At 49.2% G+C, this 18,144-nt stretch overlaps 1 protein-coding gene across 1 annotated transcript in view; it reads left to right on the forward strand.

The window, feature by feature from the left end:
• The window catches only part of LOC106539577 (cytospin-B), a 145,495-nt gene extending 134,490 nt beyond the window's left edge, over positions 1 to 11,005 (forward strand). The window contains 2 exon segments of the mRNA XM_087702901.1: positions 225 to 284; positions 9,052 to 11,005. Of these exon segments, the coding sequence (XP_087559027.1) occupies positions 225 to 284; positions 9,052 to 9,141 (150 nt within the window). The 3' untranslated portion in view covers positions 9,142 to 11,005.
• Positions 11,006 to 18,144: the final 7,139 nt, after the last annotated feature.

An 18,144-nucleotide genomic window follows, 5' to 3' on the forward strand; every position in this document is an offset into this window, starting at 1 on the left:
GCTTCCATCATCTGTCAATCGGCTCGTCACAAGAGTCCATCACGACAGAAACCCAATGTTTTTTACTGTTGCCTTTGTTATATTTGTGTTTTTTTATTTGTGCTGATAAAGTCTCCCTTTATTTATTTATCAGCACAAATAAAAGGTGTGTGTGGGGGGCTGTTTTAAAAGTCTTTAAAAGTCTTTGATGTTTCTTCTTCTATTTATGCTTTTGTCTCTCCCAGAAAAAGAACCTGCTCCTCGCCTTCCAAGCGGCGGAAAGCGTTGGCATCAAACCCAGTTTGGTAAGGGTCTCCGCGCTGCGTGGTTTGATTTCCGAGGGGAGGATGAAAAGTAAGGGGCGAAGTTAAGAGATGGGGGAGGGGCCAGGGGTGGGCAGAGGGAGGGGGGGAAAGACAGGGGTGACCCCGTAATCACAGGTATTTTTCCCTGCGTTGTTGAGGGCGGAGTTCCCATCGTCCCCTGCCAAGCCAACACATCCCATGTTAGCTGAGCAAGCGGGGAGCTTCCTCCCGCGTAGGAGAGTCCGTTCGGTCAAGGGGTTAAGGCGCCACGCTAGAAACAGAGCAACAGTGAGTTCTAGCACCGCCTTAGCCATGAAAGTTGACTGGGTGACTTTGGGCCAATCACCTGGTGACAGTGAGTTCTAGTTCAGCCTTAGCCATGAAAGTTGACTGGGTGACTTTGGGCCAATCACCAGGAGACAGTGAGTTCTAGTTCAGCCTTAGGCATGAAAGTTGACTGGGTGACTTTGGGCCAATCACCTGGTGACAGTGAGTTCTAGTTCAGCCTTAGCCATGAAAGTTGACTGGGTGACTTTGGGCCAATCACCAGGAGACAGTGAGTTCTAGTTCAGCCTTAGCCATGAAAGTTGACTGGGTGACTTTGGGCCAATCACCAGGAGACAGTGAGTTCTAGTTCAGCCTTAGGCATGAAAGTTGACTGGGTGACTTTGGGCCAATCACCAGGAGACAGTGAGTTCTAGTACAGCCTTAGGCATGAAAGTTGACTGGGTGACTTTGGGCCAATCACCTGGTGACAGTGAGTTCTAGTACTGCCTTAGCCATGAAAGTTGACTGGGTGACTTTGGGCCAATCACCAGGAGACAGTGAGTTCTAGTACAGCCTTAGGCATGAAAGTTGACTGGGTGACTTGGGCCAATCACCAGGAGACAGTGAGTTCTAGTACAGCCTTAGGCATGAAAGTTGACTGGGTGACTTTGGGCCAATCACCAGGAGACAGTGAGTTCTAGTACAGCCTTAGCCATGAAAGTTGACTGGGTGACTTTGGGCCAATCACCAGGAGACAGTGAGTTCTAGTCCCACCTTAGCCATGAAAGTTGACTGGGTGACTTTGGGCCAATCACCAGGAGACAGTGAGTTCTAGTACAGCCTTAGGCATGAAAGTTGACTGGGTGACTTTGGGCCAATCACCTGGTGACAGTGAGTTCTAGTACTGCCTTAGCCATGAAAGTTGACTGGGTGACTTTGGGCCAATCACCAGGAGACAGTGAGTTCTAGTTCAGCCTTAGGCATGAAAGTTGACTGGGTGACTTTGGGCCAATCACCTGGTGACAGTGAGTTCTAGTTCAGCCTTAGCCATGAAAGTTGACTGGGTGACTTTGGGCCAATCACCAGGAGACAGTGAGTTCTAGTTCAGCCTTAGCCATGAAAGTTGACTGGGTGACTTTGGGCCAATCACCAGGAGACAGTGAGTTCTAGTTCAGCCTTAGGCATGAAAGTTGACTGGGTGACTTTGGGCCAATCACCAGGAGACAGTGAGTTCTAGTCCCACCTTAGCCATGAAAGTTGACTGGGTGACTTTGGGCCAATCACCAGGAGACAGTGAGTTCTAGTACAGCCTTAGCCATGAAAGTTGACTGGGTGACTTTGGGCCAATCACCAGGAGACAGTGAGTTCTAGTACAGCCTTAGCCATGAAAGTTGACTGGGTGACTTTGGGCCAATCACCAGGAGACAGTGAGTTCTAGTACAGCCTTAGCCATGAAAGTTGACTGGGTGACTTTGGGCCAATCACCAGGAGACAGTGAGTTCTAGTACAGCCTTAGGCATGAAAGTTGACTGGGTGACTTTGGGCCAATCACCAGGAGACAGTGAGTTCTAGTCCCACCTTAGCCATGAAAGTTGACTGGGTGACTTTGGGCCAATCACCAGGAGACAGTGAGTTCTAGTACAGCCTTAGGCATGAAAGTTGACTGGGTGACTTTGGGCCAATCACCAGGAGACAGTGAGTTCTAGTACAGCCTTAGGCATGAAAGTTGACTGGGTGACTTTGGGCCAATCACCAGGAGACAGTGAGTTCTAGTACAGCCTTAGCCATGAAAGTTGACTGGGTGACTTTGGGCCAATCACCAGGAGACAGTGAGTTCTAGTCCCACCTTAGCCATGAAAGTTGACTGGGTGACTTTGGGCCAATCACCAGGAGACAGTGAGTTCTAGTACAGCCTTAGGCATGAAAGTTGACTGGGTGACTTTGGGCCAATCACCAGGAGACAGTGAGTTCTAGTACAGCCTTAGGCATGAAAGTTGACTGGGTGACTTTGGGCCAATCACCAGGAGACAGTGAGTTCTAGTACAGCCTTAGCCATGAAAGTTGACTGGGTGACTTTGGGCCAATCACCAGGAGACAGTGAGTTCTAGTACTGCCTTAGCCATGAAAGTTGACTGGGTGACTTTGGGCCAATCACCAGGAGACAGTGAGTTCTAGTACAGCCTTAGGCATGAAAGTTGACTGGGTGACTTTGGGCCAATCACCTGGTGACAGTGAGTTCTAGTACTGCCTTAGCCATGAAAGTTGACTGGGTGACTTTGGGCCAATCACCAGGAGACAGTGAGTTCTAGTTCAGCCTTAGGCATGAAAGTTGACTGGGTGACTTTGGGCCAATCACCTGGTGACAGTGAGTTCTAGTTCAGCCTTAGCCATGAAAGTTGACTGGGTGACTTTGGGCCAATCACCAGGAGACAGTGAGTTCTAGTTCAGCCTTAGCCATGAAAGTTGACTGGGTGACTTTGGGCCAATCACCAGGAGACAGTGAGTTCTAGTTCAGCCTTAGGCATGAAAGTTGACTGGGTGACTTTGGGCCAATCACCAGGAGACAGTGAGTTCTAGTCCCACCTTAGCCATGAAAGTTGACTGGGTGACTTTGGGCCAATCACCAGGAGACAGTGAGTTCTAGTACAGCCTTAGCCATGAAAGTTGACTGGGTGACTTTGGGCCAATCACCAGGAGACAGTGAGTTCTAGTACAGCCTTAGCCATGAAAGTTGACTGGGTGACTTTGGGCCAATCACCAGGAGACAGTGAGTTCTAGTCCCACCTTAGCCATGAAAGTTGACTGGGTGACTTTGGGCCAATCACCAGGAGACAGTGAGTTCTAGTACAGCCTTAGGCATGAAAGTTGACTGGGTGACTTTGGGCCAATCACCAGGAGACAGTGAGTTCTAGTTCAGCCTTAGGCATGAAAGTTGACTGGGTGACTTTGGGCCAATCACCAGGAGACAGTGAGTTCTAGTCCCACCTTAGCCATGAAAGTTGACTGGGTGACTTTGGGCCAATCACCAGGAGACAGTGAGTTCTAGTACAGCCTTAGGCATGAAAGTTGACTGGGTGACTTTGGGCCAATCACCAGGAGACAGTGAGTTCTAGTACAGCCTTAGCCATGAAAGTTGACTGGGTGACTTTGGGCCAATCACCAGGAGACAGTGAGTTCTAGTACAGCCTTAGCCATGAAAGTTGACTGGGTGACTTTGGGCCAATCACCAGGAGACAGTGAGTTCTAGTACAGCCTTAGGCATGAAAGTTGACTGGGTGACTTTGGGCCAATCACCAGGAGACAGTGAGTTCTAGTCCCACCTTAGCCATGAAAGTTGACTGGGTGACTTTGGGCCAATCACCAGGAGACAGTGAGTTCTAGTACAGCCTTAGGCATGAAAGTTGACTGGGTGACTTTGGGCCAATCACCAGGAGACAGTGAGTTCTAGTACAGCCTTAGGCATGAAAGTTGACTGGGTGACTTTGGGCCAATCACCAGGAGACAGTGAGTTCTAGTACAGCCTTAGCCATGAAAGTTGACTGGGTGACTTTGGGCCAATCACCAGGAGACAGTGAGTTCTAGTCCCACCTTAGCCATGAAAGTTGACTGGGTGACTTTGGGCCAATCACCAGGAGACAGTGAGTTCTAGTACAGCCTTAGGCATGAAAGTTGACTGGGTGACTTTGGGCCAATCACCAGGAGACAGTGAGTTCTAGTCCCACCTTAGCCATGAAAGTTGACTGGGTGACTTTGGGCCAATCACCAGGAGACAGTGAGTTCTAGTACAGCCTTAGGCATGAAAGTTGACTGGGTGACTTTGGGCCAATCACCAGGAGACAGTGAGTTCTAGTTCAGCCTTAGGCATGAAAGTTGACTGGGTGACTTTGGGCCAATCACCAGGAGACAGTGAGTTCTAGTACAGCCTTAGCCATGAAAGTTGACTGGGTGACTTTGGGCCAATCACCAGGAGACAGTGAGTTCTAGTACAGCCTTAGGCATGAAAGTTGACTGGGTGACTTTGGGCCAATCACCAGGAGACAGTGAGTTCTAGTCCCACCTTAGCCATGAAAGTTGACTGGGTGACTTTGGGCCAATCACCAGGAGACAGTGAGTTCTAGTACAGCCTTAGCCATGAAAGTTGACTGGGTGACTTTGGGCCAATCACCACGAGACAGTGAGTTCTAGTCCCACCTTAGCCATGAAAGTTGACTGGGTGACTTTGGGCCAATCACCAGGAGACAGTGAGTTCTAGTACAGCCTTAGGCATGAAAGTTGACTGGGTGACTTTGGGCCAATCACCTGGTGACAGTGAGTTCTAGTACTGCCTTAGCCATGAAAGTTGACTGGGTGACTTTGGGCCAATCACCAGGAGACAGTGAGTTCTAGTTCAGCCTTAGGCATGAAAGTTGACTGGGTGACTTTGGGCCAATCACCTGGTGACAGTGAGTTCTAGTTCAGCCTTAGCCATGAAAGTTGACTGGGTGACTTTGGGCCAATCACCAGGAGACAGTGAGTTCTAGTTCAGCCTTAGCCATGAAAGTTGACTGGGTGACTTTGGGCCAATCACCAGGAGACAGTGAGTTCTAGTTCAGCCTTAGGCATGAAAGTTGACTGGGTGACTTTGGGCCAATCACCAGGAGACAGTGAGTTCTAGTCCCACCTTAGCCATGAAAGTTGACTGGGTGACTTTGGGCCAATCACCAGGAGACAGTGAGTTCTAGTACAGCCTTAGCCATGAAAGTTGACTGGGTGACTTTGGGCCAATCACCAGGAGACAGTGAGTTCTAGTACAGCCTTAGCCATGAAAGTTGACTGGGTGACTTTGGGCCAATCACCAGGAGACAGTGAGTTCTAGTCCCACCTTAGCCATGAAAGTTGACTGGGTGACTTTGGGCCAATCACCAGGAGACAGTGAGTTCTAGTACAGCCTTAGGCATGAAAGTTGACTGGGTGACTTTGGGCCAATCACCAGGAGACAGTGAGTTCTAGTACAGCCTTAGGCATGAAAGTTGACTGGGTGACTTTGGGCCAATCACCAGGAGACAGTGAGTTCTAGTACAGCCTTAGCCATGAAAGTTGACTGGGTGACTTTGGGCCAATCACCAGGAGACAGTGAGTTCTAGTCCCACCTTAGCCATGAAAGTTGACTGGGTGACTTTGGGCCAATCACCAGGAGACAGTGAGTTCTAGTACAGCCTTAGGCATGAACGTTGACTGGGTGACTTTGGGCCAATCACCTGGTGACAGTGAGTTCTAGTACTGCCTTAGCCATGAAAGTTGACTGGGTGACTTTGGGCCAATCACCAGGAGACAGTGAGTTCTAGTTCAGCCTTAGGCATGAAAGTTGACTGGGTGACTTTGGGCCAATCACCTGGTGACAGTGAGTTCTAGTTCAGCCTTAGCCATGAAAGTTGACTGGGTGACTTTGGGCCAATCACCAGGAGACAGTGAGTTCTAGTTCATCCTTAGGCATGAAAGTTGACTGGGTGACTTTGGGCCAATCACCTGGTGACAGTGAGTTCTAGTGCAGCCTTAGCCATGAAAGTTGACTGGGTGACTTTGGGCCAATCACCAGGAGACAGTGAGTTCTAGTCCCGCCTTAGCCATGAAAGTTGACTGGGTGACTTTGGGCCAATCACCAGGAGACAGTGAGTTCTAGCACCGCCTTAGCCATGAAAGTTGACTGGGTGACTTTGGGCCAATCACCAGGAGACAGTGAGTTCTAGTACAGCCTTAGCCATGAAAGTTGACTGGGTGACTTTGGGCCAATCACCAGGAGACAGTGAGTTCTAGTACAGCCTTAGCCATGAAAGTTGACTGGGTGACTTTGGGCCAATCACCAGGAGACAGTGAGTTCTAGCACCGCCTTAGCCATGAAAGTTGACTGGGTGGGCCAATCACCAGGAGACAGTGAGTTCTAGTACCGCCTTAGCCATGAATGTTGACTGGGTGACTTTGGGCCAATCACCAGGAGACAGTGAGTTCTAGTACCGTGAAAGTTGACTGGGTGACTTTGGGCCAATCACCAGGAGACAGTGAGTTCTAGTCCCGCCTTAGCCATGAAGACTGGCGGGATAACTTTGGGCCAATCACTAGGAGACCGTGAGTTCTAGTTCTACCTTAGACTTAAAGCTGCCTGGGTGCCTTTGGGCCAATCCCCCCCCCCCCCCCAATCTCTCTCTCTCTCCACCCAACCCACCTCACAGGGCTGTTGTTCGGGGAAAAACAGGAGAAGGAAAGTGTGTTTCTGGCTCAACAAGCGCATTGATTCACTTAACAACAATGCCAAAAAAGGTCGTAAAACGAGGCAAACCTCGCTCAACAACTGTCTCGCTTAGCGACAGAAATCGTGGCCGTACGTTGAGGCCTAACTGTATATGCACCCCTACCCACAATGATGCCAGTGTCAATTTTATTTTCCTTTTTTTTTAAAGGAAAAAAAAATCATATTGTTTCTTCAAAGCATCGGATGGGTTGTTGGCTGGGGCTGGCTTTCCCTCTGCCAAAGCCGTGCCAGGAGGATTAAATGGGTGCAGCAGTTCTTGCTTTGTGGGCAGAGTAGATTGGAGGGGGCCGGGGAGCGGGGAGGGGCAGCTGGCATGCTTGGCAGAGCTCGGAGGAGGAAGATCTAGGCTGGCCCTCTGCCACAGGCAGAGATCCCAGCAGTTCTCGTCCGTCCGTCCCCCACCCCCCCGAGGGTTTTGCCAAAGGGGCAGCAGGAAGGAAGCCTCACCGGGGGGGTGGGGTAGGGTGGGGAGGGGGGTTGCAATCTGGGTTGGCAAACCCCCATGATCCTTGTCAAGCCTTCCGGAGGCTCAATTCAGTCCCGCTGGGATTCTCTTCCGGCCTTCTCCTCACCACCACCACCACCACCAAATTTAATAATGATTTCTTGAATGTCTTCCAGTGTCTATTTATTTTCAAGGTCTTTCTGTCCCCCCCCCCCCACACCCCACCTTCTTTTTAGCATTATGGCCCCCAGGCTCAGTTAGCTGCTAAAAGGTTTCTCAAGCTTTGCCACTTGGAGATGCGGGGGGGATCCAACTCCCAGCCAGCCTGCTTTAAGAAGGATAGACTTCCACTCCCAGAATCCCCCAGCCGGCATGCATTATGATGGGTGGGCTTCCAGTCCCAGAATTCCTCAGTCTGCATGCTTTAAGAGGGCTGGACTTTCACTCCCAGAATCCCCCAGCCAGCATGCTTTAAGAGGGGTGGGCTTCCTCTCCCAGAATCCCCCAGCCAGCATGCTTTAAGAGGGGTGGGCTTCCACTCCCAAAATCCCCCAGCCAGCATGCATTATGATGGGTGGGCTTCCAGTCCCAGAATTCCTCAGTCTGCATGCTTTAAGAGAGATGGGCTTCCACTTTCAGAATCCCCCAGCTGGCATGCTTTAAGAGGGGTGGGCTTTCACTCCCAGAATCCCCCAGCCAGCATTAAGATGGGTGGACTTCAGCTCCCAAAATCCCCCAGCCAGCATGCATTATGATGGGTGGGCTTCCACTCCCAGAATCCCCCAGCCAGAAGGCTTTAAGAGGGCTGGACTTCCACTCCCAGAATCCCCCAGCCGGGATGCTTTAAGAGGGGTGGGATTCCACTCCCAGAATCCCCCAGCCAGAATGCATTATGATGGGTGGACTTCCAGTCCCAGAATCCCTCAGTCTGCATGCTTTAAGAGGGCTGGACTTCCACTCCCAGAATCCCCCAGCCGGGATGCTTTAAGAGGGGTGGGCTTCCACTCCCAGAATCCCCCAGCCAGAATGCTTTAAGAGGGCTGGACTTCCACTCCCAGAATCCCCCAGCCAGCATGCTTTAAGAGGGGTGGGCTTCCAGTCGCAGAATCCCCCAGCCAGCATGCTTTAAGAGGGGAGGACTTCCACTCCCAGAATCCCCCAGCCATCATGCTTTAAGAGGGGTGGGCTTCCAGTCGCAGAATCCCCCAGCCAGCATGCTTTAAGAGGGGAGGACTTCCACTCCCAGAATCCCCCAGCCATCATGCTTTAAGAGGGGTGGGCTTCCAGTCGCAGAATCCCCCAGCCAGCATGCTTTAAGAGGGGTGGACTTCCACTCCCAGAATCCCCCAGCCAGCTTGCTTTAAAAGGGGAGGACTTCCACTCCCAGAATCCCCCAGCCAGTATGCATTATGATGGGTGGACTTCCACTCCCCAAATCCTTTATGAAGGCTGACTAGGGAATTCTGGGAGTTAACTCCACTCATGTTAAAGCTGCCATACTTGTCAATCCTTTAATTTATATCATCCATCAATCCTCCGTGCACCCTTCCCTTCGTCCAATTCAATCCTGCCTTCCTGAAGCCTGTATTTCAGTTCCTTAGAATTCCCCACAGGGATTTCCTCCCTGGGAATACTGGGATCCCCCTCATCCAGAAGGGTATCTGAAAGGGGGGGAGAAAAATTGGCCCGTCGGAATAAATCACCGTCTACATAGCAAAAGGTCCCGCTGGATTCCGTTTCCATTTATCCCGTTTCCTTCCCTCCCGCAGGAGCTGAGTGAGATCATGTACACGGATCGCCCGGATTGGCAGAGCGTGATGCAATACGTGGCACAGATTTACAAATACTTTGAGACTTGAGGAAGAGGAGGAGAAGAGGAGGAGGAGGAGGAGGAGAGGAGAAGTATGAGCCACTGAAAACATACCACCGAAGAAGCACTCAATCACTTTAAAAGATCCCCTTTTTCAGTTGATGCCCAGTTGGCAAAGGACGGCCCGTGCCGGATGCCAAGACGTGCGAGGTGGCAGAGTGGGTGCCTTCTTGGCTGGAAACTTTTACCAGGGCCAGATGCCCGACCGTGCCAAAAAAATACTCAAAAGCCAAGACCCCAACTTTGGCGCACAAGGGACTCTGCACCTCACATAAAAACAATTATTATCCCCCCACCCCTCTAAACAGGACCTCCATTTTGCCCTGTCCTGATGGGTCTCTCTCAGCAGGGAACCCCTCCTCATTTGGAAAAACAACGAACAGCCGCCGGGAGCCGAGAACTCTGCAGAAGCGCAGGGACACTCTTGCCAGCCGTACCAAAAGCCTCTTTCTGAAGGTTTTGAACGCCACCAGCCCGGACACAGATTTACATCTGGATTAGAACGAGGTTTCGTGAACAGCTCGGAGGATGGTGTGTTTTAAGATGGATCGATTGGCCCAATCTGGATGGACCCCTTTGCGGTGATGTCTTCCCCCCGGGGGGGGTGCTGTAAAAGTGGCAGGAGGGTGTGTGTGTGTCCTACCTAGGCAACAAGGATGCAACACAATCTAATGTCTCTTTCCAACCACGACCCGAACGGGGAGCAATTTTCAAATTCTCCTTTGCGTGCAATTGTTGTGTAGATGGGGGGGCACACGACTTGTAGACCCCGAGAAACAGGAAGAATTGTGTGGGGGGGGGGGAGAAGCAGGACCCGGTTGCCCAACACTATGGTTGCCATGTCTTTTCACCAGGCAGCGCTCCTCTGCTGTTCGTTGCTTCATTCCACCAGGCCGAAATTCATTCACCAGAGTCTTTTGCAAGGCCGCTGGTGAAGAGATGGGTACACGCCTTGCACGCTGAACAACACCGCAGCGTGTAACTGGTAAAAAGCCAAGGAGCAAAGTCAAAAAACGTTGGCGATGCCTAAATTCAGGATCTCCGCGATTTAGGGAGCCCAGTGTCTTCCATCTGATGCTCCGGCGAGTCGTCGGCTTCATTAATAATAAGAATCTGGCTGATTTATGTCCGTGTCTGGTTGAGTGTGGCTGGCTGTTGTCTGCAGTGATTGAGAACGTCGGAGTCAATCAAGGGACTCTCTGACACTTTTCAGTGCCCTTTAAGGATGGTTTTGCGGGTGTTGTCTGGAGCGGAGTCTTAGATTCGAGCCGAGGCAGACGTGCCGGTCCTCGCGACCATGACCGGCGTCTCCGAATGGATGGAATGTAGAAAGGGCGTGTCAAAACGTTGTCAAAAGTAGTACGTGGGCTGTGCGGCGGCGTCCGAATGCAAAACGCGTAGGGTGTCTTTGGGTTTCAAGATCCCCCCCATCCTCGAGTAAAAAGATGGCAGGAGGTGGAGTTGTGGAAAGGCACAACGCTCTGGGGAGACTTCCGGTAGCCGCCGGTGTTGTTGGTGTCATGTTGTGAGCAAATGTTACTGCAGGTTTCTTCCTGCCGTGAAACTGGGATTGTCTGCAGATGGACACGGGGAGGCAAGCAAGGGAGCTTGGCAAGCCAGCAAGCTGGTCTCGGTGAGGTCTTGTGGTCTCTCTCACACACACATGCACACACAAACACACCCACACACCATCCCTGTTGTTAAAGGGGGAACCGTTTAGAAGATCTGCTCTGTGCACCTCGTTTGCGTCTCCTCCGTTGTCTACACGAACTCAGTACTGGGGACCCTCCTGCGTCCCGGATCCTGTTGAGGCGGGTGGAATTGGAGGGTGGGCGTGGTCGAGGTCTTTGAGATAAACTTGGGGAAAGCTGGCTTGTCTGAAACCAAAGGGAGTGAACCCCAGGGGTTCTCCAGATCGCCACCATCTTCCCTGTAGCAAATGGTGCACGTTGGAAATCAGCCCGCGTAACAGCTTCTGCGTTCGAGAAAATGATCTTTGCACGGAGGGGAAGTGAAGCCAGGACATTGGGGGACAGAAACGTGCCAACTGGGCAGGAGTGACGCAGGGGCCAGTGCCAGTAGTGTGAAACCCCCCTCCCAACCTTGGGAGGGGGGCAGTCTTGTGCAGGGGGAGGCGTTCCGGGTATAAGAGATGGAAGACGCAAGCGAGAAAGTGGTTAAAGTTGAGAAGGTTAGAGGAGGAACCTCGGGGGTTGCAAAAAGTGTAAGTTGGCATCTCAGAGATGTAAGAGGTCACGGGGGGAAGGTGGGTGGGCAGAGTAGCCATCCCAAAAGAAGCGAAGGGTGCCACTTAAGGGAATTTGCATGTGCCTTAAGGAAAGTGAAGCGTGGCTGTGCCGGAAACGGCTGTCCGGTTGGAGAATGGTAGAACCGGAGGGTACGGGGACCTCCAAATTGCTTGTTTTTTTCTGGGTTTCGTCCGATGGAGTCTCCCTCTCTTCTCCAAAGGAACTTAGAACTGCACGGGTCCTCCAAAGTAATTTAGTCCACCCCTCACCTCGAAATCATTTTAGATAGATGGCTCTCCGGGCTCGGTTTGAAGATCTCGGCGGAAGAGTTTTCGCTGGCAACCCCAGGAAGGGCTATCTTTTCTTTCCCTGGACATCTTTGCGATCGCTCCCACCTCTTGAGGACTAGAAGCTTAAGAGAAGGCTTTAAGAAAAAAAAAATACAGGATTCGCTTCCCCAGGGTTGGGCTAAACCTCTGTAACCACTCCAGATTAATGGGGGTCACCATCCTGCAGTGAAGAAAGCCAGAAAAATGTAGAATGTTGCTTCGTCGAAGCAGCCAGCTAGAAGCCATGATTAGTGTCCAGAATTGTAAACTAGTTAAAAGAAGCTGGTTAGTCGTAGGAGAGCTTCCCCCCCCCCTCCCCACTTTCTCCTTGGTCACTAAATTGATTTCTTATTTCATTTGTTCGATTTGTAAAGCTCCCCCTCCAAACGTCTCTGGGCGAAGACGTGTGTTAGAAATTCGTTAATTTTTGTCCTTTTCACAACTACCTCTTCCCCAACCCAGATTTAGGGTACATCCTCTGTGTGTGTGTCTGTGCAAAACACACTTCAGGGATTGTGCGTGGCTGTTCTGCACACCTGGATCCAGAGGTTGCATCGCGTTAGGGTCAAATGAGGATATGTGCAACCGCTCACCATGCATCCTCGGAGACACCCCCCCCAAAAATGACAAAATGGCGGCCACCGTCTGCTATCCAAGCCCTGCGTCGCAGTACGAAAAGGGGCGGGGCTCCAATTGCATGGATCGGGTGGCCATCTTGACTTTTTTGACCCCTGATGGCATTCACCAATGGTTTGGGGCCTCTCCGTTCTCCGACGGTTCACCAGCTCTATCCGTTGTCGGTACGGTTCTCCTCAGGAGCGGGCATCAGGACGTGGTCAAATTGTCAAGATGGCGGCCGCGACAGCAGCATCAAACCACTGCCTGTTTTTTTATCCCCAGCGATCGTTCTTTCGATCGTACCCGGCGGATTCCACTGGTTCCCACGGATTTTCCCAATAAAATGCGTTCAGCAGCACACTAGTCCTCTATGAGGTATTCCCAATTGTTCCGGGGCCCAGAAATGTTGGTATCCCGGGCATAAATGCGATATCTCTCAACCTTGTGGACTTAAAGATGTGTGGACTTCAACTCCCAGAATTCCCCAGCCAGCTGGCTGGGGAATTCTGGGAGTTGAAGTCCACACATCTTTAAGTCAACAAGGTTGAGATACACAGCATATCAGCACGACCACCGATTTCTACGACCCACCGTTTATTTTTACGGTCATTTTCCCCCCCCAGTCCTTTGTGGTTGCTGAGTTTTCCTTCCTCTGTCCTCCTTTTTTTTTTAAAAAAAAAACTTTGCACATGTGCCAAATTTTGCCAGAAGTGGTTTCTCCCTCTCTCTTTCTCCCCTTCCTCCCCCCTTCCTCAACTGGATTTTTTCTCGACACGGGCTTAATACTTGCCCTCAAATTACAAAAACCACCGAGAATTTGCATCTCCATCTTGTGAAGGATGAGAATGGCAAGATTCGAACTGAGGGCACACCAGAATGTACGGACGCTGTGCGGCAAATTTGGCTAAGTCTGGTTCCGCTTGCCATCAAGTTTTTATTTAAACACACACACACACCAGATTAACGTTATTGAAGCCGTTAGCGCAGGATCTGCCTAATATTTCTATTAAAAACATTTTCTTTCCAAAACTGCCTGGGTGTTGCGTGATTGTGTGAATTTGCTATCCTTCCTCCTGCCAGGAGGAGCTGACGGACACGTGTCATGATTTTATTTTCATTTGATGGGAGTCGAAGGCCCTTGAGAGCTAAAGACAGATCCATAAGTTTTATTTTAAAAAACATTTTTTGAATTAAAGTATTTTTTTGAATTAAAATATTTTTTTTAAATTACTTTTTAAAAAACAAAAAATATTTTTAAGAAATTTATTTTTTTAAAGTAAAATTGTTAAGAATTTATTTTTTAAAAAAAACTTTTTGTACAAATGTGCAATGATTTTTTAATTGAAGTAATTTTTTAAATTACACATAATTGTTTTTAAAAATTACCAACTTAAAATACTTTATAAAAAAATATTTTTAACATGAAAGTATTTTTAAGCGAAAAACTAGTTAAAGCTGTTTTTAAGAAATTTTATTTTTTAAGTAAATTTTTAAGAATATTTTTTTAAAAAAATGAAAACACGTACAAAGGAACAATTCTTTCAATTGAACTATTTTTAAAAATTACATTTTTTTAAAATTACCATTTTTTTAAAAAAAATCTCTAATTTAAAATTATTTTTTTTAAATGATTTTTTTTTTAATTTAGATTTTTAAATTTAAAACGGAACACAAGATGTGATTGTGGATCGGTGGCAGAGTCAAATGGGGGAGGAATCCACGAAAAGATTCTCCTGCTGTTGAGATTGGATGATGACTTGCTACAGTTCTCAAGAGGGGATTTTGACCTTAGTTAATCTCAAAGTTCCAGGGGAATTTGGACCAACTGTTAAGACTGTGGACAGGAGACCACTAGGCGATCCCATGGCTTTTCAGTTTGTCTTGAGAAGCTTAAAAATAACCCCACCCGATAAAAATCAACATCAAGACATGTTCATGGAGTCATCTAGAAACCTATAAAGATGTTTCAAAGGAAACTTTTTAAATGTCATCTATTTCCTGGCAGGGTAACAGGATTTCGATGGGCGGCCACCAGGAGATTTATAGAGATCGATGTTTAAAAGTAATGGAAAGACAACATTTTTTTTTCCTGTCAAGAAAAGGGGATGTCCATGAACTCAGAAGGAGAAACATTTGATAAAAGGAAGCCACCTTTCCAAGGCTTAGGTGGAATTCAACCCCTCTTAAAGCATTGCTGGCTGGGGGATTCTGGGAGTGGAAGCCCTCCCCTCTTAAAGCATTGCTGGCTGGGGGATTCTGGGAGTGGAAGCCCTCCCCTCTTAAAGCATTGCTGGCTGGGGGATTCTGGGAGTGGAAGCCCTCCCCTCTTAAAGCATTGCTGGCTGGGGGATTCTGGGAGTGGAAGTCCTCCCCTCTTAAAGCCTGCTAGCTGGGGGATTCTGGGAGTGGAAGCCCTTCCCTCTTAAAGCATCCTGGCTGGGGAATTCTGGGAGTGGAAGTCCTCCTCTCTTAAAGTATGCTGGCTGGGGAATTCTGGGAGTGGAAGTCCTTCCCTCTTAAAGCAGGTTGGCTGGGGAATTCTGGGAGTGGAAGCCCATCCCTCTTAAAGCATGCTGGCTGGGGGATTCTGGGAGTGGAAGTCCTTCACTCTTAAAACAGGCTGGCTGGGGGATTCTGGGAGTGGACGCCCACCCCTCTTAAAGCATTCTGGCTGGGGAATTCTGGGTTGGCAAAGGAGGCCTGAATGAGGTGGCAGCCTTCAAGGCTGAACCTCCGATCAAATTACACGAGGGGTGACAATCCCTTGAGGAAATCCTGGCCATAAATTTCTCCAAGTGTTTGTTTAAACCTACAACCGAGAAATGCCAGTCCCTTGGCCCACACTTCGTTTTCAAGCAACACACCCACAGCCGCCAACCTCTAATGCTGTGATAAACAATTTGGACTTTGAAGCTTCTCCTTCATAATAAAATGTGATTGTTTTACATTCAAGCTGTGTGGTTTTTTGTAGAGATTCAGCCCAGGGTGATTGATCGGAAATAAAAGAGAGCAGCCGCGTTACAGGAACTCGCAGAAATCATCAGCCGTGTTCACCGCACCGAAAATATGCATATTTAGTGATTTATTGCATCCTCCTCGCATCCAAAATAAGCTTGTTTGAAGTGCTGGTTTCTCTCTAGGGACGTTTACATCCTGCCCTTCTCTACTCAGCAGGAGAAAGGATCCAGCCAATTTCAGAAATGCTGAGTTAGGTTTGGGCCTGTTCAGCCCTCGGATGGCACACCACCAGGAAATCCCCAGAGGAGGCTAGACTGGGAAATGCAAACAATAAAAGAATTACACAAAGCACGAGGAAGAAAGCGGTTGTAATCCGATAACATATTGCAATCGGGAAAAGTGAATCGGTGTCACCAAATAACAGAGTTTGGAAGGGGCCCTAGAGGTCATCTAGTCCAACCCGTTGCTTGAGCAGGAGGCCGTGGCCTAGACCACTTCAGACAGGTGGCTTTCCAATAATTCTTCAAAGCTTCCAGTGATGGAGCACCACGACCTCTGGACGCAAGCCGTTCCATGTTGATTCATTCGTCTCACAGTGAATGGTGATACAGAGTTATTTCGGAAGGGACCTTGGAGGTCTTCTAGTCCAACCCTCTGCTTGAGCAAGAGACTGGCGTAGACCATTTCAGATGGACGGCTGTCCCAGTCTCTTCTTAAAAGCACCCAAAACTTCTGGAGGCAAGTTGTTCCACTGGTTAATTGTTTGCAGTATCAGGGAATTCCTCCTTATTTTGAGTATGGATCTTAGAATAGAGTATAACAGAGCTAGAAGGGACCTTGGAGGTCTTCTAGTCCAGCCTCCCTGTTAGATTGGGTAATGGAGAGGCACACACAGGCGTAACGGTAACAACAGATCTTTATCGAATACAACAAGTGAGAACAATCCAGCGAAGGTACAGTCTGACAGAAGCCCTTTTATAGGGTGGGCTTCCACTCCCAGAATCCCCCAGCCAGCAGGCTTTAAGAGGGGTGGGCTTCCACTCCCAGAATCCCCCAGCCAGCATGCTTTAAGAGGGGAGGACTTCCACTCCCAGAATTCCCCAGCCAGCTTGCTTTAAGAGGGGAGGACTTCCACTCCCAGAATCCCCCAGCCAGCTTCCTTTAAGAGGGATGGACTTCCACTCCCAGAATCCCCCAGCCAGCATGCTTTAAGAGGGGAGGACTTCCACTCCCAGAATTCCCCAGCCAGCTTGCTTTAAGAGGGGAGGACTTCCACTCCCAGAATCCCCCAGCCAGCTTCCTTTAAGAGGGATGGACTTCCACTCCCAGAATCCCCCAGCCAGCATGCTTTAAGAGGGGTGGGCTTCCACTCCCAGAATTCCCCAGCCAGCAATGCTTTAAGAGGGGAGGACTTCCACTCCCAGAATCCCCCAGCCAGCTTCCTTTAAGAGGGATGGACTTCCACTCCCAGAATCCCCCAGCCAGCATGCTTTAAGAGGGGTGGGCTTCCACTCCCAGAATCCCCCAGCCAGCATGCTTTAAGAGGGGAGGACTTCCACTCCCAGAATTCCCCAGCCAGCTTGCTTTAAGAGGGGAGGACTTCCACTCCCAGAATCCCCCAGCCAGCATGCTTTAAGAGGGGAGGACTTCCACTCCCAGAATTCCCCAGCCAGCTTGCTTTAAGAGGGGAGGACTTCCACTCCCAGAATCCCCCAGCCAGCTTCCTTTAAGAGGGATGGACTTCCACTCCCAGAATCCCCCAGCCAGCATCCTTTAAGAGGGATGGACTTCCACTCCCAGAATCCCCAGCCAGCATGCTTTAAGAGGGGAGGACTTCCACTCCCAGAATTCCCCAGCCAGCTTGCTTTAAGAGGGGAGGACTTCCACTCCCAGAATCCCCCAGCCACCCTGCTTTAAGAGGGATGGACTTCCACTCCCAGAATCCCCCAGCCAGCAGTGCTTTAAGAGGGGAGGACTTCCACTCCCAGAATTCCCCAGCCAGCAATGCTTTAAGAGGGGAGGACTTCCACTCCCAGAATCCCCCAGCCAGCAATGCTTTAAGAGGGGTGGACTTCCACTCCCAGAATCCCCCAGCCACCTCCTGTAATCCTTTTTCTCCCAATCTTTGTTGACCTGCAACAACACAATCACAGTGTTTCGCTTAACAAATTTGGTGAGGAAAGTCGTAAAATGAAACAAAACTCACTTAACAGCTGTCTCACTCAACAACATAAATTGTGGTCGTAAGTGAAGGACTACCTGTACTCATGACTTAGCTGCTGTGTTCAGACCAGGCCAACCTTTCCAGTTGTATTTCGCTATAATTTTTTTTAATCATCATTTTTAAATTTTGTTTCCAAAGTTCCAATTCAGATCGTCTCCTGATGGATCAGAGGCGTCGATAAACCCCAAGAAATAGAGAGGTAAAATAAACTCAAATGAAATGTGTCTCAGTTTCCAGGAATTCCCAGCTTAATCCATATATATAAAAGCCAAATACCACTCACTCATCACGAAATCTCCAGAACCGCAAAGCATGAAAACTTGACATTTGGCACGTACGTTTCTCTTGGCTTCTAGGTGCTCGCTAAAAAAGGATTATTTTTTTTAAAAAAAGGATTTTTCATAATGACCATTAGATGATTAGTATTTCTTATTCAGTAATTAATAATGCTCTGATGCTAAGGTGTTCTACTCCCCCTCCCCACCTGAAAAGAACTCTGTTCCAACTGCCAGTTGCCTTATATTAACACGCTTCGATGCTTAAGGAGTTAGACGTTCTACTTCCCCTCCCCATCTGAAAAGAACTCTGTTCCAACTGCCACTCGCCTCACATTA

The sequence above is a fragment of the Thamnophis sirtalis genome, unplaced genomic scaffold, assembly GCF_051295495.1.
Source record: "Thamnophis sirtalis isolate CommonGarterSnake01/CBP01778 unplaced genomic scaffold, rThaSir2_p1.2 scaffold_17, whole genome shotgun sequence".
Classification (NCBI taxonomy): Eukaryota; Metazoa; Chordata; class Lepidosauria; order Squamata; family Natricidae; genus Thamnophis; species Thamnophis sirtalis.